Raw genomic sequence first — 23,885 nt, 5'->3', positions numbered from 1 at the left:
TTCTGCATGTATTTTAATGTAGCAACTTATTCCAAAATAAGTTTTTAGTGAAAATTGCACACATTTTTCCCTGAAAAGTATACAAATAACAACAAAAGCCTTAATTTCAAGGGGACAATATGCATGAAATTTTACTGTTTATCATTTATTATACTATTTATTTGTTCCATGCTCAGTAGCCTACACATCTGCCCTGAACTGATCACACGCACACTCTTATGTAAAAGAACACTGGGCATACTGCAAAACCATTCTGTTTGTGCCTATGTTGTGCAGCTTGGTTTGGGCCAACTGAATTTCATTTCCTTGTGAAGTATGCCTTAAGCCCCGATGAAATGCCACACTAGTGGTTCGTTAGACGAGACACATTATGCCAGCTCACATTTTGAAACTAGCACTGCTCCGACAGACCCACAGAGAGAAAAGTGGGATTAACACCGTGTGCTTTATTACCATTTTTAGTGTAGCACACCTATTCCCTTTCTCTTAGGCTGGCCTTAGCAGCACTATAGCTAGGGATTTAGTGATGGTGTGAATTGCCATCACTGTCTAGAATTACTTTTTAATTAAACTTACTGAGACTTGCACTTGTCCTTTGATGGAGGTGAGTGCCAGTGCAAGTACAAAAAGTGCCAAATTCAATCAGAGCCTACTAATAAACATTAAATGTAAGTGTTTGACTTTTTTTGTACATAAAAAAATATTACTTTATAGGAAATACACTGCTATAGCACTATGTCTAGGAAGGTTCTTTTTTAAAGAACTTATAGATTAAAAAAAAGATGGCTAACTACTGCTTCTGCCGAGAGTCTGACTTGCTACACTGCTGGTTTATACTAATAATGTAAGTTTAAGGTTTAATAATAGGATCTACAACATCTACGAATTTGACATTAATGTTTTATTAAGGAACGGAAAAAGTGAAGAATTAATAAAAGAAACGGAGAACTTCAGAAAACTGTAATGGCAAAGGCATAAAACATTTTCATAACCATATTTCTAAGAAGATTTGCAATTAATTGAATTGATACTTACATTAATCACAATACAAAAATAAACTAAATTCTGGTACAATGTCCTGACTTACTTTCACCCAGATTTGTGTTACATTTTATAGTTTATTATATTAGTAACACCAAAGGAAACACCTAGTTACTAATTTTCTGATCCTACTTATCTGCATTGTAGGTGTGTGAAGAGCTGAATCCTAGGAGTTTAAGTACAAGATAGTTAACATACGACATGCAATGATCATGCACACAATTACACATATCTTATTTCAAGCATATTGGGCCAATCTGAAGTTATCAATTGATCCAGAGAAAACCTTCATAAGCAAAAGTATAAACTCCACAAATACAGAGGCGAGTCTGGGTCTCTACAGCTGTTAAGCAGCAGTGATAAGAATAATTGTTTGATGGTGCAGTGGTTACTTATGTCACTCAAAGAAATAAAACTGACAGCTTCAATTTCTCTGACTTTGTCACATGATTTGGGGCACTGTCAGCTCCTTACCTGGCTCCTAGCATCTGTGCGCATGATTGTGCAGTCAGTGTGAACTTTTTTTGTGAAGCCTTCTTCTGAAAATAGCTGTCTTTTAACTGGACTGTACAAGAAGTCTACTGGAGGTTCAACAGGAGAGGAGAGTTTAAACCGGAAAATATCGCCTTTGAGATGCAGTTCAGATACTGCTTCTACAGCACATGCCCAGGGAGGAAGCTGTCAACAAATGAGAGGAATACAATTACAAGACGAGACATTTTGAGATTTTAACTTTAAATTTCAATCATAAACTGAATAACCTTCATGATCCTTAACCAAGATATTTCAGATTGTTAATATTACCACACAGCACAAGGTCACAATATGAGGAAGAGCCTCAGGCAGACGTTATTTTACAGCGCCTGTTGTGTGCAGAAGTGATTAGTATGCCTCTGTGATCCATGCTTTAAATAGTGTGGCCTGAAGAGGGCAATCCGGCTCCCCAAACCCGACACGGACAGAACCAGTCACAAGTTCAGCAATACACAAGGGTTTTATTTCGTGGGAAGCTATTCTACCAAGTGTTTCTCGCCACCAATACAGAGTACAAACACAATACAGCACTTCTTCTTCATTCTCTCTTCAGCACCTCTCTCTGCCTCAAGTCCTTCCAGTAAGCTTTGTCCTCTTCCGCCCGACTCTGGCTCTGCACTGAATGCCCATCCTGTTTTTGTTATTATAACAAATGAAATCAGAGGCTGCTCGCTCTTTGAGTGGACATCCTCACTTTATTGGAACAATTCTTTCCGTCTCCACTTGAGGATAAAAGGAAAATAAAATATATAGAATTGCAAGAGATTATTTAGTTTTTACTGCTATCTGTAGATTTTATTTATTACAGTTTTATTGGCAGCGTAACAACAACCTGTTGTGTTTAAAGCATTACAATTTAAAGTGGTTAATAAGTACATAAAAATAAAAACTCTGACTAAAGCTGAAACGGACTGGCGCCCTGTCCAGGGTTCGATCCTGCCTTGTGCACTGTGCTACCTGGGATAGGCTCCAGCAGACCCCGACAACCCTGTTCAGAACTAAGCAGGTTAGAACATGACTGATTGACTCTAACTAAAGTACATTATACTGAATACCAAAATCCTATGTTACTATAAGAACAAACAGTAGTCCATCTCACAAACCTGGTTTAAAACACACAGTGGCAGTGCTACCATTCCACGAGCAAGTGCTTGCATCAGAGTCTGTTTTACCAAGTCAATGGAAGGAAAATGGCACTGACATCCCTGTCTACTGTTCACTTTTAGATCAGGGTCACACTCATTCTGAGGTGGTAGTAATAATGATAATAATAATAATACACTCTTATTTATTTAGCACGTTTCCCATGCTCAAGTCAAAGGACAGTCCAAAAACATTTTGAGAACACAATATTAGATTTTCCTCTTATGATACACAAATTCCAGATTTAACAAGCAACTTGAATAGTATAGCAATTCATACTGGCAGAATGTGAAACAAATATTTTCCATTATCATTAATACTGGTTTAACAGCCATTTTCTGGGCTTACTGCGGTTAACTGGTTGCTCCCAAATCTCTTCCCTCCATATTCTAGGTCTATATGCTTACAGTGAAGTGAGAACCATTGCTATACCATCTGGCATCACCTTCATCCATGTCTCCTTGGGCCTTCCTCTTGGCCTCATCCCTTCCACCTCTATCTTGGTGCACCTGTTCTCCCAGCCAACCTCATGTCTTTCACTTCACTCACTTCATCAACCACTTTAGTCCATTTCTCCTTATCCCAACGCCTATCACCTTCTCACTAAGCCTTTTTCTTAACTCAGTACTCATCTTTTTCTCATTCAGTGACATAACACTTATTCATCTGGCCACACTGTACTCTTTTCTTCAGCTTTTGGTTCATGTTCTGCTTTCAGTGGGCACGTCTCACCCCCACAGAGCATATTTCTCCTCATAAAGGTTTCATAAACCTTGCTCATCCATACCAGAGAGATAATTTTACAAGTCAGAATAGGAGGTAGCTCCCAGAATTTTTAACGTGCACATCTCAACTTTCTCCGAAACAACTCCTCTACCAATATCTAAATTTACACTTGCTGCACTTCCTCACACACTTTTCAAGAAATGTTGCATTTGCCAATTAAGCACAATCGAAAAAATATTTTTTATATGAAAAGAAATTTTTCAACCAATCCCCTCCATGTAAGTTTAAATTGTTCTTATTATAGGGATACAGTAAAGTTTCATTACATCTTGAAATACTACAGGTCATAAGTAGGTGCCCGTCAATCTGTTTATTTTTGTGTGAAAAGTTCCAAAGACACAGACCATTTCACCCAGCATGGAAAAGTCACACATGTTTTAGTTCTGTACACTTCCAGAAAGCCACGCATATCTGATACAGACCCACAAAACCAAGATAAAATGAATTTAAGACTTCAGACTTTTCAAGTTCACCTACCATTATACAGGATGAGTGTGAGACATTGCCAAGAGGAAAACAATCAAGGTACAAGCACTGTGGAGTCCTTGCAAGTATTACACAGTGTTGATCAAATAACTCCATGTCCACAAGTTTCACACTTTGACCCGGGCTGTAAATTAACCTCCAGTTCTCAATTGATGGTGATGAAACTGCTGTTTTCAACAGCTAAACAAGAGAGAAGGAAAAATTACTTTTTATGATGCAGCTTTAGACGCTCTCACTAGTGACTAATATTTATATCACATTACTGTATTAAAATATAAAGCAATCTGTACACATTTTCTTCACCACCTATGAGAAAGATCTTACAGAACCACAATAAAGAGTCAATATCACCTCCCTGGTACTCGCTATTCGGCCCTAAGTTGGCCAGAATATAAAGCTCCTCATTCCTGTGATCCACATGATAGATGAGGTCAGCAGTTCGAGGCTGAACAAGAACTGGTGTGCGGGAAGGAAAGAAGCAGTTGATTAGATGAACCTCTGAGTTGCGTTTGCTATTGCAGTTTATGGTGATGAATTTCTTGTCTTTTGAGCACCAGAGTTCCACAAAAAACCTGATAAAAGAGGGGAGAAATGCAGGAGCCTAAATATTAAACAATTCATGAAACTGGCCCAATTACAAAGGTTTCTAAAAGTATTTCAGTTGATATGGACTATATTCTACACAGAATTACTTGTAGGGCTGTATTCTTAATGCTACTTTATTCTGTAGGTGTGTACATTATACAATTACTGTTTTCCTTAAAACGATATTTGATAAAGAGAAAAAGCACAAAATTTCAATGTATTTATTAAACAGGACAAATCAGGTTTGAGATCATGCAACGATTTAATAAATAGTCATGTTGACCAAACTTCATAAGTTCAAACAAGACCATCTAAATAATGGAAGAGAACAAAAGCAAAAAATTACAGGAGAGAAATCAAAAAATTCCATTGTCTAACTGAGGTATGCAAATCACTTTTACTTAACTTTATTGAATATTAAGTGCTATTGTATTTGACCAAGCTAATATTTTTGACAATCAACCAAGGCACATCTTTATTTAGGTTGTAGTCTCTCTATTGTATAAAAAAAATCCTGGGACGAGACGAGACTTTTTAGCCTGGGATGAGACATGATTTTTTCAGAGAGATAATTTCATGTCTCGCGAAACAAGACTTTGCGGCAAGAGATTTAACCACGCCTGGGGCCAGAAATAAAAGGCAAAGAACACATGACAAAGTAGAACGTCGGAAAGAGGTTCAAAAACATTGGCGCGATACACATGCAGAGCAGGTTAGAGATAATAAAAGTAATAAAATCTGAAAGTCTCAAAAAATGATAGTAAAGATCACATTAGCACAAACAAACGAAAATTATTACTCGGTGAAATAACGGAACGTCGAAAAGAGATAGACTATATGGACATAGGTTATATGACAGAAGTATGTAGATATTGTTTGGATTTAAACTTTAAGTCGGAGACTTGTAGATCGTCTAATTCGTGTTGCTATCAGTGAAAAGTAGCGTTTCTTCCCAGTGAAGAGGCGAATCTGCGAGAATTAAAACATTTGTTGTTTGGTGAAAGTGAAATCCACACACGCAAGCAGCAGAGACACGAAGTGGCTGGTGCGTAGCATGGGCCGGTGGGGTTGGTGAGCAAAGCGAGCAGGAGGCGAAGCCTCCTAGTAATAAATAAAACAGTTTTGAGCAAACTTGGTGCCCTATTTCTTTGGCATGTAAAATAAACAAACAACTAGTGAGAAGAAGTTAACAAGCCTTGTACAGAGATGCTTAGGTGTCAATAGTGTGTAAAAACTTTACTGGTCAATCTGGTTTGGGTCAGCTTTGCCCCACAAAATCTTACAAACTTGGCTGGCATTACACAATAAAGTTCCTAGAAATTATTTTCTAGGGACACATTATTACCATATTAAAAGATATTTGTGAACAGCTAAGACCAAAAGTGAATCATTGGTCTATTAGTTTGGGGAAAAATTTGAATATACATCCCAGGGTTCAGCAGTCCTACAGTCAGAGTCACAGTCTTCAAACGGTAAAGACCTGACACAGCAGTGAAGCTTGGCTACCCCATGAATGCTGTCAAAGTACAGTATCTACCAGCCTTTAGCACTGCTGAAGTCACTATCCATGGCTCTAGCGTGGGAAACCTATACACGAGGAATAATTTTACCCTAAGAGAAAATATTATAAAAAAAAAAAATCCCAAAATACAGTATGTTCATTGTGATATGTTATTAATAAAATAGTGCAATTAAGTATGATAACACCAGGGTCTGCCCTTCGTCACCAATTCTGTTCATAAGTTTTATGGACAGAATTTCTAGGCGCAACCAAGGAGCGGAGGGGGGTCTGGTTCGGTGACCTCAGAATCTCGTCTCTGCTATTTGTGGATGATGTGGTTCTGTTGGCTTCATTGGACAGTGATCTCCAGCATTCACTGGAGTGGTTTGCAGCCAAGTGTGAAGCGGCGGGGATGAGAGTCAGCACCTCTAAATCCAAGGCCATGGCTCTCAGCCGGAAAAGGGTGGAATGGGAACACATTACTACCTCAAGTGGAGGAGCTCGAGTTTCTCGGGGTCTTGTTCACGAGAGAGGGAAGAATGGAGCGGGAGGTTGACAGACGGATTTGTGCGGCATCTGCAGTAATGCGGGCTCTGCAACGGTCCATCATGGTGAAGAGAGAGCTGAGCAAAAAGGCGAGGCTGTCGATTTACCAGTCGATCTATGTTCCTACCCTCACCTATGGCCACGAACTTTGGGTAGTGACCAAAAGAGAAAGATTGTGGATACTAGTGGCCGAAATGAGTTTTATCTGCAGGGTGGCTAGACTTTCTCTTAGAGATAGGGTGAGGAGTTCAGTTATCCGGGAGAGACTCGGAGTAGAGTCGCTGCTCCTCCGCATTGAGAGGAGTCAGTTGAGGTGGTTCAGGCATCTGGACGCCTCCTTTGGTGTTCCGGGCATGCCCCACTGGGAGAAGGCCACGGGGAAGGCCCAGGACACGTTGGAAGGGTTATATCTCCCGGCTGGCCTGGGAACGTCTCGGGGTCCTCCCAGAGGAGCTGGCTGGGGAGAGGGAAGTCTGGGCTTCCCTGCTTAGGCTGCTGCCCACACGACCCGACCTCGGATAAGAGGTGGATAATGGATGGATGGATGGATAAGTATGACTATTTTATTTCCTATGCATTTATATATAACACACGTGTACTATGCTGACATAATGTTTCAAGGGTGTTTGAGGTATGGCTTATAATTAAACATTTTGTGTTGAATGATTTTACATACAACTTTGAAAACCTTAATTTGTCATTAGTATGAAAGAAATATTCTCTTAAACGTTTCCCATTATAATGTTTTAATTTTATGTGTATTTCTTTTATTACCTGTTGTGGAAGTTCAGCACCTGTGCACAGACAGACAGACACCAGATGTCCAAGAACCACACAAGTTTAATAATTTTCCACATCTTTACAACAGCACACAATGCTCAAATCAAGTCAAACACTCAGTCCCTTCTTTCTCTCTCGTTCTCCTTCCTCTGCCCTCACTTCACACGCAAGCTCCGTTCTCTTCCACCCGACTCTGTCTCAACTAATGGAGTGAGGTGGCCCCTTTTATAATACCCTGGATGTGCTCCAGGTGCTTCGTGATGATCTTCCGGCAGCACTTCCTGGTGTGGTGGAAGTGCCTCATGAGCACCCAGAAGCACTCTGGGTGGGCCTGGAATCTCTTCCGGGTGTGGTGAAGTGCTGCAATCCAAGGATCCATAATCCTCTGCGCACCCCCTAGCAGTGGCCATGGGCCCCAACAGGGTTGAGCTTCTAAGCTCTAGATCCCATGGCCTCGATGCAGACCAGGGCAGCTGCCCTCTCGTGGTCCAGGGGAGGAATTATTCCTCTCCCGGTCCTTCCAGGCGTCCCGGCTGGGCAGGATCCCCAGCTGTACGCCTCACTGTATATTTTAAACTGATTGTTCTGTATGCGTGGTTAGCACAGTGATGCAGCAGATAAACTCAGTACGCTGTTACTAAGTGCCCTACGGCAGCGGTTCCCAAACTGTGGTACGCGGAGCCTTTTCAAGTGCTACGCATCGCGGTCCCTGAAATTTAATTTATCTGTGCAAAACCCTTTATGACAAGCCTGTTGTGAGCAAAAACCAATGAAACTCTTTAAATACAATAATACGTAGATTCCCAAATTTAGTGTGGTGTGAAATTTCGTCATCTGAATAAATAAAACCTATTATTCGAATCAGTATTTAGTTCATTTAACACTACCATAATTCCGTTTCGCGGAAGTCAACTTCTACTTCACTGTTTGAGCTTTTGGTCACTAGATGAAAGCACAACGCCGACACTATTTAGTCTTCGGTTACTCTGCCTCACAGAAACCGCTTGCGTTTGTTGTTATACGTGCACTGCCGCTGTATTGCATCGTAGTCACTAGATCTAAGCACAAAGCTGATACCATTTCGTCTTCGGTAACTGCGTTACATACAGGCCGAAGGCAGGATTCAGTTTCGGGGCGGAATTTATCAATTTATGTACATGCACAAATTTTTTCATTAATTTTATGCATAATTTCATCCAATTCTTTAACTTTTATTCAGATTTGGGTTGGTTTAGACCCGAACTCCCCCCCTTTCAACAAGGTGCGGGTGGTACGCAACGCAACTCACTTAACCTCAGGTGGTACTTGACGTCCAAAAGTTTGGGAGCCCTGCCTTACGGAACAACCCTGTAACCCTGAACTGGATTAGGTTGGTTTATGTGTGGTTTATATAGTACTACATTATTACATAAGTTATTTAATTTTAAAAATAATGAATTCTATACTGGCAATACTTGTGTGTTATTTCTGACCTTTTGTAACAAATAAAATGCATCTGTATTGTGATAAAAGTTTTTTTAGTACTGGCATGCATATTCTGTCTTTTATTCTGACAATGTCAATTTACTTATATAGCAAATTTAAAACAACATAGGAATGCTGTGGCCAAAGTGCTTTACAATAAAAGAAGAAAAATCATATAAATAACGATAAAATAAATGAACATAAATAAAATAAATAATAAATAGAAGTAATGTTATATAATCACAAAGAGGAAACCATCAGTATTACTGAAGGTCATGGAATGCAAGTGAATAGAAAGGAGTCTTTAATCTCGTTTTGAATTGTAGACGACTCCTTTATATGATGAGGTAAAGAGTTCCACAGGCGAGGGGCAGCAGCTGCCAAAGCCCTGTCTGTCCCCCTTAGTTTTACACTTGGTATGAGGGACAACAAGAGACAACTGACCAGAAGGTCTAAGCACTCTCGATGGCTGGTGTAAAACACACAATACAGATAAATAGGCAGGAGCAAGCCCATGTAAAGATTTAAAAACTAGCAACAAGATTTTAAAATCAATTTGAAAACCGATAGGCAGCCAGTGTAAAGAAGCTAAAATCGGAGAAACAGAGTCAGATTTTCTTGCCCCAACCAGAAAGTGAGCGGCAGCATTTTGGACCAAATGTAACCTGCGTATCAGGGATTTCCTAATCCCTGAATACAGTGAGTTGCAGTAATCAAGGTAAGAAAAGATAAAAGCAAGAGTAGCTTTCTCAAGATCCCTAGAAGATAGAAAAGACTTGATCTTACCTAAAAGACGAAGCTGGAAAAAGCAACTCTTAACTACAGAATTAATCTGCTTCTCAAAAGAGAGGTTACTGTCAAAAATAACACCAAGATTGCAGACTTGAGGTTTGTAAAAGACAGAGAAAGAGCCGAGAAGTCCAAGACCAATTTGGGCTTTAGCTGATGGACCCACTATAAGCACCTCCATTTTATTTTGATTACTTGGATATTTTGAAATACTTTCCTGTATGAAAAGCACAGTGACAACAATGAATTTAATACTTTTTATGGCACCATTTTGATTTAAACACATATTGTTTGTGATAGCACTGATGCAGTGCTTTCTGTCATGTGTTAAAGGGCAAGGACAAAGCACTGTACCTCCAAGAGTGGCACAGAGGTGAAGTGTTTATGGTGGACCCTTGTTCAGTTGATTGAGAACTTTAAATTGGCACAGAATGACAGAGCGTCCTGTAACAGGATGGCACAATATTAAACAGTTGATTCCTGTCTGCTTTCCAAAACAACTGGGATAAGAACTGCCAACCTGCAACTATAAACATCGATTAACATTGGATGTATGGACCTTATTGTGAGCATCAGTGAAATGCAATCAGCATTCTATATTTCACTCTGTTCTATGTATTTAATAATCTTTTCACTCATATACATAACCTGCTTTTGAAATACTGTTTTAGATATTTTATTTCTACATATTATTTGTTTTTTAAATTGAGTTGACCAGTTACCCCCTCATTAACTGGTCACAAGTTCAGCTCAGTAACAGCTTATTCATTGGCTAACATTGCGGTTAATGCAATATCAACAGTGCAAAGTTTACTGAGAAGCATGTACAACTAAAGATTAAAAGTTAAAGAAAAGAAAAAACATTCTCAGGAAGAGAATATGACCTTGTAATTGTGTATATAGAAAACGGTTAAACAAGTAGAACATCAATTCACATATGCTGTTCCACAGACCACCGCTAAATAATCTAGAAATACTCCAGCTGTGGATATGAATACAAATGTAACAGCAGCAGGATGGTCTGCAATTCAAATGCTCATTTGTGTCTGAGCACGCTTCATGTTTGTTCACCAGAGGTTTTCTGGAGGTGGTGTATTTTTAACAACATTTTTAGTTAAAACACATGTCATATGCTCACAACATCCCCAACATTGGATTACGCTGCTCCGGTAATGTGAGATTTTTGCTTTAGTCCTGTGTTCGTCACCATGAATGGCTATTCTATCAGAAACTTTGTTATCTCCATTCTGCTTCAAATATGAGATTAAAAATTTCTCTTGGCCATCATTACAAAATACATGCGGTAACATGTTAAAAAATATATCAGTTTTGGGGGGAGTATTGCTTTGAGCAATGGCATACAGTCTATGACACAAACCAAACAACCTCATCTCCGTGTCTTTGAAAGAACTCAACACAGACAATAACCTGGCATGGGAATCATGCCACGACATTCAAGATACAGCAGAGTTTACCACACTTTGTTCTATGTGTACATAAAGTGACTAGAAATGTTAATATTTATATGTAAAACCGTGTATACAATAATGTTAAAGTACCAAATACCTATTAACAAGAATTACAAGCTTTATTTATTTATTCTTTTATGTTTATTACACAAGGCATGGCATCACAAAAATGTGATTATTATATTTTGGCTGGACTCCACTCATGGCTTCCCATTTTCACTCTTTTATAATCCTAATCTAATGTACTATTGTACTATTATGTCAATATGGCATTTAGTTTGTCTCTTTACTGGTGTTTTGGCCTCCTGAACTCTTCCCAGGCGGTTTTGGTGCTCACTAATTACATGGTTGTTACCTTGGTGGGAGACTTGTGTGTTGCTCAAGCATTGATGCCTTTCAGACCCTTTATTAAGGTTACAACAAAGATGAACCAAACAATTTCCAGTGGGGACAGTCTACTTTGTCAAGTCTTGTGCTTTTCTAAATATATACTTTACTTCTTGGAGTTTGTCCTGCTCTATTCTAGTTTAGCTTTATTTTATTTTTTGTTTTTCTTAGTTTAGAGAATGTTTTCTTTTACTTTTCTAGGGCTGGCACTAAGGCATATTTCTGTGTTTTCATTTTGGCACTCTGTTTATATTTTCAGTTGGTTTAGTCATTTAATCTTGTTCTTTTACATTTGATGTCTAACTAATTATTATCCAGATCTCTTTGTTAACTTTAATTTTTGTTTGTTCAGTAGTAATATTGAAGTTCAAGTGTTTATTTTGTGCCAGTTAGGGTAGAGGTGTTTGTTAATTAAGGTCAAGTTTGTGGTCAACAGGGGTGTGTTCTAATGAAGTTACATGTTTTAGGAGTCACTGAACTGGAAAAGTAACAACATAATGAGATCATAAGGAACCTTACAGAGCACAGACAATTAGGACCAAGTTTATTTGATTAGCTAATAGAGAAGATGACCTAATACTATATATAATTCATCCTGATATTTTGCCTCCACCTTCATCATTAAGTAGTTTGTTTAAAGTTCCCAAAACCACTTTTGCCAACAAACACTTCCTGGCATCACTTTTGAATGCTCTTCCCCTTCATTTCCAGTATTGCCCTCTTGTGCATGAATTCATTGTTCAGTTGAAGTAAGAGGCCTGTATGAACGTATGCTTATAGCTCATTTAACATCTGATTATAGATAACGGACAATAATATCCTCCTAAAATGTATTTTTCTTGATTATACCCACATATTTTTCAACTTTAGGTATAAGCCATGCTCAAAGAAATGGCAACTGTTTATCATAATAACAGGCAGAATCTGAGATTATAAAGACACCAGTAACGGTGCACTGCACGATAATGTGCAGTGAATACACTTGACTTGAGCATTCCTAGTTTTCATCCTCTTTCTCTGTATGTTTAGCATCTGTTTGCTCAGAGGTTGATATGCTTGCTGCTTCCTGAGCAGCTCTTCTTTTCTAAACCCTAGCGGCCCACTTCTTCTGTCGGCATCTTTTCATGTTAAAACTGATTAAGTCAGTGTTTGTGTTGCATTTACTTAGTACATACAGTGGGATGCAAAAGTTTGGGCAACCTTGTTAATAGTCATTATTTTCCTGTATAAATCGTTGGTTGTTACGATAAAAAATGTCAGTTAAATATATCATATAGGAGACACACACAGTGATATTTGAGAAGTGAAATGAAGTTCATTGGATTTACAGAAAGTTTGCAATAATTGTTTAACCAAAATCAGGCAGGTGCATAAATTTGGGCACCGTTGTCATTTTATTGATTCCAAAACTTAGAACTAATTATTGGAACTCAAATTGGCTTGGTAAGCTCAGTGACCCCTGACATACATACACAGGTGAATCCGAGTATTTAAGGGGGTCAATTGTAAGTTTCCCTCCTCCTTTCATTTTCTCTGAAGAGTAGCAACATGGGGGTCACAAAACAACTCTCAAATGACCTGAAGACAAAGACTGTTCACCATCATGGTTTAGGGAAGGATACAGAGAGCTGTCCCAGAGATTGAAGCTGTCTGTTTCCACAGTTAGGAACATATTGAGGAAATGGAAGACCACAGGTTCAGTTCAAGTTAAGGCTCGAAGTGGCAGACCAAGAAAGATTTCGGATAGACAGAAGCGACGAATGGTGAGAACAGTCAGAGTCAACCCACAGACCAGCACCAAAGACCTACAACATCATCTTGCAGCAGATGGAGTCACTGTGCATCGTTCAACCATTCGGCGCACTTTACAGAAGGAGATGCTGTATGCAGAGTGATGCAGAGGAAGCACAAACAGAGCCGCTTGAGGTCTGCTCAAGCACATTTGGACAAGCCAGCTTCATTTTGGAATAAGGTGCTGTGGACTGATGAAACTAAAATTGAGTTATTTGGGCATAACAAGGAGCGTTACGCATGGAGGAAAAAGAACACAGCATTCCAAGAAAAACACCTGCTACCTACAGTAAAATATGGTGGTGGTTCCATCATGCTGTGGGGCTGTGTGGCCAGTGCAGGGACTGGGAATCTTGTCAAAGTTGAGGGACGCATGGATTCCACTCAGTATCAGCAGATTCTGGAGACCAATGTCCAGGAATCAGTGACAAAGCTGAAGCTGCGCCGGGGCTGGATCTTTCAACAAGACAACGACCCGAAACACTGCTCAAAATATACTAAGGCATTCATGCAGAGGAACAAGTACAACGTTCTGGAATGGCCATCTCAGTCCCCAGACCTGAATATAACTGAAAATCTGTGGTGTGAGTTAAAGAGAGCTGTCCATGCTCGGAAGCCATCAAACCTGAATGAACTAGAGTTTTGTAAAGAGGAATGGTCCAAAATACCTTCAACCAAAATCCAGACTCTCATTGGAACCTACAGGAAGCGTTTAGAGGCTGTAATTTCTGCAAAAGGCGGATCTACTAAATATTGATTTCATTTCTTTTTTGTGGCGCCCAAATTTATGCACCTGCCTGATTTTGTTTGAACAATTATTGCACACTTTCTGTAAATCCAATAAACTTCATTTCACTTCTCAAATATCACTGTGTGTGTCTCTATACGATATATTTAACTGACATTTTTTATCGTAACAACCAACGATTTATACAGGAAAATAATGACCATTAACAAGGTTGCCCAAACTTTTGCATCCCACTGTATTCTATAATTTTTCACTTAAGCTGGCACTTAAGTCTTCAGTCTGCCTCAAGAATGATTTAAGATATGAAGAGGTAGGAGAAGTGACGGCAAAGGTGGTAGGAATGAGAACGGTGCCCATATGCATGTGCCGCACGGCTGCCCTGCTGGCCGCTTCCGAAAGTTGATTCTACAATAAAATAAAATCAAAATAAAAGAGGAATAACCTTGGAGGTCAATCATCACCCCAAAAGCGGATAGTAGACGTCATGTAGTACATGTGTACCAAATTTCAGGTCAATAGTTCAAATGGTTTGCGAGCTACAGGTGATCTAAAATCCTGGACAGACAAACGAACAACCACAGTAGCGTATTATATAAGAGGACTAGCCAGTTACTCAGACAACCAATAAATAGGCATGTATGTCATTTTCACCAGTAATCTATGTGTCCAACATTTATGTGCATATACCATCATCTGGCAACCAATCTGCATAGACATCTACTGAGAATTAGGTACCTACCGCTGCTAGTCTGCTATCAGGCTAATAACATCTGAATTTCCCAATGGGATTAATAAAGTTTATCTAGCTAAATCTAGTCTAGTCTAATCTAATCTAATCTAATCTAGTTTACAAGGCTTCAACTTCACAACAAAGTGTTACTTTTTAAATAAAATGTTTGAAAAATAAACAGTGAAATTGCAGTGTCATTAAAACTTCAGGTAAAACAGTCTACTAACTGTTGCAAACTGAATTACTAATTAAAGTATTCATTAACAAATGAATGTCTAAAACAAAACAAAATGAAAGGTCAGTTTCTTAGCTTTTACTTTGAAGAACTAGTGAATGGAGCACGGTTTATATGGTACCACCTTTGTCATGTGCCTGTGCTACAGCAACTTCTTTGGCTCTGTGACTTGCAGCAACTCCCCTTCCTTCTTTAAACATTTTGAAAATTATGGTCTTTGAATGTTACTACTGTTTCATTTGTTCTTCTTAACTAGTGCCCTGCTCTCATTATCTGAACTTTGGACTTCCGAGATTACTGGCTGGGACTCATTTTGATTGAGCCTAATTCTAATGTATGATAAGATATTCTTTTGAGATGTGTTTTACGGCTTTGACGTTTTCCTGTCGTAATTTTTATTAGAATCCTTTTATCGTGGCTCTTCAATGATGCTTTTTAGCTGAAATATGAGCAACGGATAGAAATAATGAAGCAAATTATGTACGTTGATCATCAATACAAATTGACAGCCTAATGCACATTAATTTTTTGCACAATTTCAAGCCGTAGCATGATTCCATTTTCACTGAGTTATAATGTAAACACGTACGAAGCATCTGGAATCTGGTAGATAAGGCACAAGTAGAACTTTTGCACTAATGTCTGCAATTCCCATTATTTTACTAAAGAATAAATTCTTCAAAAACAGCCTTATAAAAGTTACGAAACACATTAATAGGACTACTGTGATTTGGGAATGCTTAATTGTCCTAACAACATAGATGATGGGATAGCATTATGAAAACATAAATTCTACAAAAGCTTTCCAAGCCAGCGGATGCTAAGGAATTATAGTTCCATGCTGAAAGACAATGATCCTAAACATGCATAATACATCTACAATACAAAAGCTGAAAAAGACGAAAAGGGAAGGCTGAGTCAAAGTTTAGACCAAAGAAAGAAACCTGCTGTGACTTGACCAAAAACAAACAGTTCAAGCTAGACCATACTCATGTTACCAGCTTGGGTAGGAGAAAACATCTTGCTCATAGTATAACATTTAAGAGACTAGTCAGACATCAACAACTGCAGAGAACTATGGACAAGATCTTTTTATAACTTATTACGATGCATGGGTGATACAAATTTAAAACTTGAAATTACTTTAAAAAGTACTGATGCAAGAAGGGATATTTTTGAACTAGTATTACATGACAATGGAAAACTGTCTGCATGAGGGATCAGAGAGGAACTGGCCAGCATTGGAAAGCTGGAAAGACTTGCCATTCCCTTTACCAACTGGATTTTCTACAGTGAAATCACGAGATAATAAAATATATTAAAACTAGCTGTGTAAGCCCGGGGTACTAGAAACTATTGAAATTGTCTGGGGGAAAAAAAAAAACTGAAATGTAGAGATGTCAGGTAATTGAAAGTAACTAATCTAGGCGTCTCTCTCCTAGGAGGTTTTGTTTTGCCAACATGCTCACATCACTTGTGCAATAGTGGCTAAGCGACTTTGTCTTTCTTCGGAGGTGTTGTTTTGCCAATGTGCTCGCCTCACTTCTGTTTTAGCGGCTAAGCAAGTGCCTCTTTCATCGGAGGTTTCGTTTTGCTGACGTGCTGGTCTCGTTTGTGTATTAGTGGCTAAGGGAGTTTTCTGTTTCCTCGGAGGTGGAGCCCTTACCCCTGACTCCACCTCTCACTTCCGGGCCGGCCAGACAGACACACACACTTCCACGCGTAGACGTTTATATATAAGATGATTTTGCTTTACCTGCTGTCCTGCTCCTCGTATACCAAACTTGCCTCAGGATAGCCTTTATCAAATGTCAGGCAATACACATGTAAAGATCGCAGATTTGCTTGGCTTGTGTAAAATAAAACTTCATCTCTAGCCCACTCTAAGAAAGAAAGAAACATACTTGAAAAGAATGTACCCACCACTATACCATTTGTGATTCTCCATTTACTAAAATAAAACAACACTGACTGTGTTTATTCTCTTTTACACCATATATTTGATTCAAGCCTAATTATAACATACTGTAATAGACAGACTTATAGAAAGCAATACAAAAATGCTAATTATTACACAAGAACAAGACGCAGGACAATGCAGGATCTGGAAAAGTTGCCCCCCACATTTCATACAAACAAGACCATGAATTTGCTCGTTGGATCTTTGGATGATTCCAGCTTTGTTATTTATTCCTCCAGCTAATGTTATTCAAGTATTTGAAGATTTAGTTGAAGCTGACGACTTCCCCAATGAAGCCATGGTGATTGCAAACTAATTTGAAGATACATATATTGTAAGAAGACAATGGAGAGGCTGGCAATTACCCATTTTTGCTATCGAATTGTGGAGTGTTTACAAACGAATGCTGAATGATCAGCAACGTACGAACGAGGACATGGAGGGGTGGCACAGGGGATTTCAGGAAACCTGTGCTAGTTTAATTTCAAATATTTACTGATTCTTTAAATAAACAACAAGGGCTGCACAATTTCGAAATTACACAACTAATCGCCGGTAATTCAGGCAATCGAAGAAACAATAAATATGCTGTAATTTCTGCTGGAATCAATCTTGAATAGTTCAAGATTTTCAAAATCGTAATGTGATTGATTATCTTAGAGGCATTACATACAACTTTGAGTTTTAAACAACGATTTTGTTACATTTTTTATTTAATTTTCAATGTTTTGACTACGGACATAACAGTGATTTTAACTTATAGCTGGTGCAACTGGCCTGGAGACTAAATCGAAAATGGGACTGTAATTTTTATTGGAACTCTGACATATTATTCAAAACATTATATGACATTATAATTGTTTTAATGAGCACTACTTAAATATAATTTGCTTTTTGTCAACCTTAAAATTCCAGGTATATTTTTAAGTTTAATTGCATTTTGCATATTTGGTTAATTTTGTGGCAAGTTTAACATGTGCATTTATTAAACCAAAATAAATTAGAAGATATCAAAAATTTGGTGCATTTTGTATATTTCTGTAACCTACTCATTATCCACAGGGGGCAAATTGATTGTGGAAAGCGAAATGTGGTGGGGGCAAAATGTGAGGGGCAAAGTGTGGGAGGAGAATTATTGGGGGTGAAATGTCCTTAAACTGGACTATGCATACAACAGAATCATATAATAATATAAAGAAATACTGTCCCTGTGCCAGTGTGAAGATGGGCATAATGAGTGGAGGCATTATAAAATTTGACGACTATGAGCAAAAAACAGCCCTAATGTCATGATTTTAGTATTTAGGTGCTCCAAGCCAACATGTCACAAAGGGGAGGATCGACATTAGTGATGATGACCTCTACTTTCCGAGTATTCGTTTTCTGGCATTGACTCAGTAATGGGTCCAAGATAAGTGCTGTAATGGATCTGACCTTCCTGACCAACTTGTTCAAACATACAGCACTCCCTGAGCTAGTGTTACTCTTTCAGTACATAACAGTGTTGACTGCCACACATATTAAAATTCCTCAAAAGAAGAGCCTGATTTGACTCTTCTTGTACAGCATATGTCTGCATTATCCACTGAATTAAGTCCTGTGTTCAAATGGACCCCAGGTACTTTGTGGCAGACGGAGGGGATCGGTGCCCAGCTGGGACGCCTGGAAAGACCAGGAGATGGATTATACCTCCCCTGGGCCACAAGAGGGCGACTGCCCTGGTCTGTATGGGGGCCACAGGAACGGCGCATGGAAGCTCAACTCTACTGGGGCCCGTGGTCACCACCGGGGGGGCGCCCAAAGGATTGTGGAGCCCTGGAGGCCAGAATTCCAGGGACACCCGGAGTGCTTCTGGGTGCTCATGCGGAACTTCCACCACACCAGGAAGTGCCGCCTGGAAGTTCGTCAGAAAACACCTGGAGCACAACTAGGTGATTATAAAAGAGGCCACCTCTCTTGAGCAGGGAAGCCGGAGTTGGGAGGAAGAAGGCAACACTCGGGAGGAGAGGTGGAAAGGTGGCAAAAGCAATCCGAAAGAGAAGCGAAAGGGACTGACACAAGGGTGTTTGGTGCAAGGCACTGTGTTGTGTGCAGAACTTTGTTGTAAATAAATGTGTGTTTCGGGACCTCATGTATCTGCCTGTTGTGTCTGGGCTGAACTACCACAACTTTTAAGTCTGTGCTAGCTTAACTTCCTCCACCATGATGGTGACTGATCACAGGGGCTCAATAACTATACGGTCATTCTATTCTGTTTGCTACAGGTAGACTCCAATCCAGTTCTAGACACATGTCAAGGAAGAGTAAAGCAAACAGAATGCACCTGAGCACAATAAATAAATGAAGGGTTTCAGTTTTTAAGTTTAAATAAATTTGCTAACCGTAGTGAAAATATGTCTTCACTTTGTCATTATGGGATATAGAGGGTAGACTGATAGGCAAAAAAGGGAAAATGCATCTATTTAAAATTAAATCTACAAAACTAAAGTGTGAAGAAAGTGAAGGGGTCTGAATACTTTCTACATTCACTGAGTCTTAGCAAAACAATTCATTTCTAGTAGTTACTTTTTCCTGACAGAGTACATAAAAATGAATATAAAATATAAAAAGAGAAACATTCTCTTTTAAAATGTTTGTTCTTGCTCAATGTACTGTATATTATGCAAGCAAACAATTTTAAATAACCCATTTTATTGTAATGAATGTGCTTTATATGAAAATTATTAAGTATTGAGCTTGAAAAAGTATCTGCTGAATGTAATTAAGAATAATAAACAAAAAAGGTAATTATAAAGAGTTAGAAATCTATTTTTAATACATGAAGCGCAAGAAAAAGGAAATTAAAAAATATAAGGTATTGCTATAAAATTTGATTGTGCTAAACAATGCTTAAAGAGCTTACATCTAATGCTGACTAAAGGAAAAAAAACAAACACTTGACAAAATTTTTAAATTACCAAAAATTACATAGAGAATCATTGAGTTATAAGTATTTAGACAGAAGACCGTGGAAAATCTTTCTGACACTGCTACAAGGATGGAAGGACTTTTCTTTTTGTTACTTGTGATTTAGGAACAATACATTTTTAACTAATATCTAGAAAATCAGTTAATTTACTGTACTTGCTACACAGTACAGTATATTCATTTATATATACATACTGGCTGTGCCCTGTGGCTCTGCCCACGTAGAAGTGAAACAGGACAGTGAGGAAGGCACCGCCCAGCTACCTACTCCTGATGTCACACTTCCCCTTCGCCTGCAGCCTCGGTCTCAGATTAGTGTGAATATATCTCTCCTGCAAGCGAACTATGACTCTTTGTGCAATGAGAGAAGTTACAAACTCAATCGGAAAGTTCAAGCAAATTGCAGAAAAAAACCTGATCTAAATCCGTTAAGTAGTTCTCGTTTGCTAGCTAAGTGGAGGCAAATGAATGCCCCGAGGCTGGCATGACAGTGGGGAAGGCCCCGCCCCCCCTCCCCTGGGACTGCTGTGTTTCTTGGATTCGACCAAATAAATCGATACCACAAGCGAACTGTGATTCATAGCACAAAGAGAGAAGTCATAAAATCAACCGGAATGTTCAAACAAATTATTGAAAAAAAAAACTAACAGACAGACATGTATATAAAATATAATATCCTTACAATAATAATCGACATCTTTTTTATCCTTAATCTGGCAGAGACTGTTTTTCTGGGCACCAAAGTTCAGATGAGGTGCCAGTCTAGTGGTTTCACTGAAGGACAGAGTTCACTGGAAAAATATTTCATTTTTTAAAATTAAAGGATACTTTGTTCTGTCAGGTTACATCTAGGCATAATTTATCATAAGCGAGAATGTTTCTAATTAAATAACTCTGTTATGTAGTACATGTATGTTGATCTTCGGTGATAACTAGAATAAGGAAGAGCATCAGTGAGTTTAAAGGTATACTGTAGTTCTAAATCACCCTTTGATATTTGTAGTTTTAGATATTTAATAAAACAAATATATATATATGATCAGGAAATGTAATACTGCATGGGTGAACATTTATGTTGCAGCGAGTTTCTTATTCTCTCAAAATTTACCGCAAGAAATACTGGTATTTTCCCTTTACTGTGTTAAATCATCATTTTAGGCTTCCAGAATCACAAAGGCTAAAGGTTAAAGGCTAACCTTTAAACTATTGCATGAGTGTGCATTTATAAAGCATAATGAGTTCTTTTTTAGCATACAAATTTCAGAAATGAGGTTAAAAATAAACAGAGTTAAAAAAAAAAAAACACACCAGACAGGACTGTGCTAGATTGCATTCACAAGCTGAACAGCAAATTTCATTTTTGTTTATACTTGAAGATCTCAGTTCCAAAATCATAAATGTATCTCTAAAAATTACAAACTCATACCAAAACTGAAGACATTCCTCTGGATATGAGCAACTGCAGGGTTATCACCTAGCTTTAAAATGACGCAACTGGCCTCCTCTGAATGGTCACTTTTCACTGTAGCAGCTAGGAATTTCTCCCCAGGTGATAACCTGATGCGTTGGAGTGAGGCCTTGCTTTCTACTGCTGAGAGAGACAGTAAAATCTCTGGCTGTTGATGGCCTTGGGTTTAAAGAAAAAAAAAAACAAAAAACAGACCAAAACATAGACCAAGTTACACAAGAAATGTTTGGATTATCTAGAAATTACAAATACAGGTAAAATTCCGTTACAACGAAATTTTCATTACAACAAAGTATTTTTATGGTCCCGACAGTTTCCTCATATGACACGAGTCCATAGAAATCTTGTTACTACGAAGTACATTCAGCAGATACTTTCATTACAATGAAGTACCTAAATGAATAATCCACAGAGCAGCTAGTTCTGTGGCTGCAACTCAGTTGTGCACAACGATCCCCCAAGCAGAAACACTAATTTTTTTTCTTTCTTCATACTGTTTTGTTTTTTTTTTTGCCGTTTTTGTTTCCTGCGGTTTTCAGTGATACCTTTTGCTTATTGCTCGTCAACATTTGAAAGACATCCATTGGAATTGAACTCATTGTCACCCTCCTATAGAAACGGCAGACACGAAAAAAGATAACAGTTCATATTAGAAAAAAAAACTTAAATTTTTTGCAGCTCTCAATTGCGGCAAAAAGAAAAAAGACGTTGCCAGTGAACTGAGAATTTCACCATCGACACTGGCAACTTTCTTGAAAGATAGAGCAAAAAAAAGAAGAAAAATCTTGGGTTGCAAACGTATGTGAACTGCTGCATTTGAAGACGTTGAAAAAGCAGTTTTTATGTGGTTCAGTGTTACTCGTTCAAGAAACATTCCTATTAATGTGGCACTCATTCAAGAAAATGTGAGATTTGTATACTCTCTTGGGACCTCCCCCTACTAGACAGCACGTCAAAGAGGGTCTCTCCACCAAAGTAAACAGAAAATATCTCGATGGGTGATGCAAGGTTAGGAGCACATAAATTGTAAATGCAGATAACAGGATTACTTGGTCACTGATCTGGCCACGATCCTGCCTGACTGCTGTGTCTGTGTATAGCAGAGTGGCAGATCACGCTACAATAAATAACTGTGCCGTTCCTGTTTCAAGATGAATAAAGCTGGTTTTGCTAAAGTGCTGAGACTAAGCCTCGTGTTTTGGGGTGCAAGACAGGACTTATAGCAAGAGCCCGATATTTTAGGATTTGCTTCTGTGGCGCCTTCACGGCACCGCTGTGACCCTGCTATTGTACTGCCCCAGCAATGGACAAACAATCTTCCACAGATGCTGCAATCGTGCTTCGGGACACACTTCAGCGTGTCGTTCCCGTTGGGTGGGGAGTGGGGGTCTCAAAAGAGTTCAGAAACCTCACAATATGAAGAAGGATGATTCAGTTCCTGATTGATAACTGTGCTGCCCCACAACATGCTTCCACATTTAGATAATGTTTGCGTTGAATTCCGCCCACCCAATTCCACAGCAGTGCTTCAGCTATTGGATTTGGGCATCATTCGTACCCTGAAAGTGTATTATCGCAAGGAAATGCTGAGAATAATTATCATTAGCATAACTTGTAGGCAGGGGGAGATTAAAATTAACGTGAAAGAAGCTATTGAAATGATTAAAAACGCCTGGGGCCTCATGTATAAACGGGGCGTACGCACAGAAATGTTGCGTAAGAACTTTTCCACGTTCAAATCGTGATGTATAAAACCTACACTTGGCGTAAAGCCACGCACTTTTCCACGGTACCTCATACCTTGTCGTACGCAAGTTCTCCGCTCAGTTTTGCAGACTGGCGGCACCCAGCGTCAAAGCAGTGCTACTGTTCCTGTGTGGTTACTCCTTATTTTCCTGACGCGGCTTTATAAATAAACCGAAACTAACCGCATATTGTTTATTAGTGTAATGCATCTGATTGTAATTAACTTGTAACAATATAATGGTCCAGGCAACAACCATAGTATTCCAAATACCATAACTACTTTAGTGTTGTTACTCTCACTGCACCTTCTTCTTCTTCTTCCAGCTCCTCCCGTTAGGAGTTGCCACAGCGGATCATCTTTTTCCATATTTCTCTCACTGCACCACTCGGAGTATTTATATCACTGTATCTGAGTGTGAATCACAGCAGCAGCTGATCGGAAAGGGAATTATTGGTAGACCTATACAGCTTCAAACACACGCTGTCTCAGCCACTGCAAAACGTTTTAAAGCCTTTCCTGTACGGACCTCGCGGTTCAGAAACAGTTTCATCCCAAGAACTTTAAATGCATTCAATCAATTGCACCTTGTAGAACTGTTTGTACTTATAAGTACAATCACCCCACTGTAAACTTGCACTACAGTTATAATATCGCACAACCTGAGCCACTTTATAAAGCGCGTATTTACATATGATGACGATATTTTTAAGGTGAAATGCAGCAAAATA

General features: G+C 38.8%; 1 protein-coding gene across 2 annotated transcripts in view; it reads right to left on the bottom strand.

Annotated features, from left to right (window-relative positions):
* The window catches only part of prepl (prolyl endopeptidase like), a 51,332-nt gene that overhangs the window by 13,584 nt on the left and 13,863 nt on the right, over window positions 1–23,885 (bottom strand). For both annotated transcript variants that reach the window (XM_039738010.1, XM_039738011.1), the window contains exons 4-8: window positions 21,369–21,569; window positions 16,772–16,898; window positions 4,346–4,562; window positions 3,982–4,170; window positions 1,516–1,719 (exon numbers count right to left, since the gene is read on the bottom strand). In XM_039738010.1, coding sequence (XP_039593944.1) covers window positions 1,516–1,719; window positions 3,982–4,170; window positions 4,346–4,562; window positions 16,772–16,898; window positions 21,369–21,569 — 938 coding nt within the window. The remainder of the gene's footprint in view (window positions 1–1,515; window positions 1,720–3,981; window positions 4,171–4,345; window positions 4,563–16,771; window positions 16,899–21,368; window positions 21,570–23,885) is intronic.

The sequence above is a fragment of the Polypterus senegalus genome, chromosome 16 (genome assembly GCF_016835505.1).
Source record: "Polypterus senegalus isolate Bchr_013 chromosome 16, ASM1683550v1, whole genome shotgun sequence".
Classification (NCBI taxonomy): Eukaryota; Metazoa; Chordata; class Cladistia; order Polypteriformes; family Polypteridae; genus Polypterus; species Polypterus senegalus.
The sequence above is the reverse complement of the archived record's forward strand: the minus strand, read 5'-3'. Positions and strand labels throughout refer to the sequence as shown.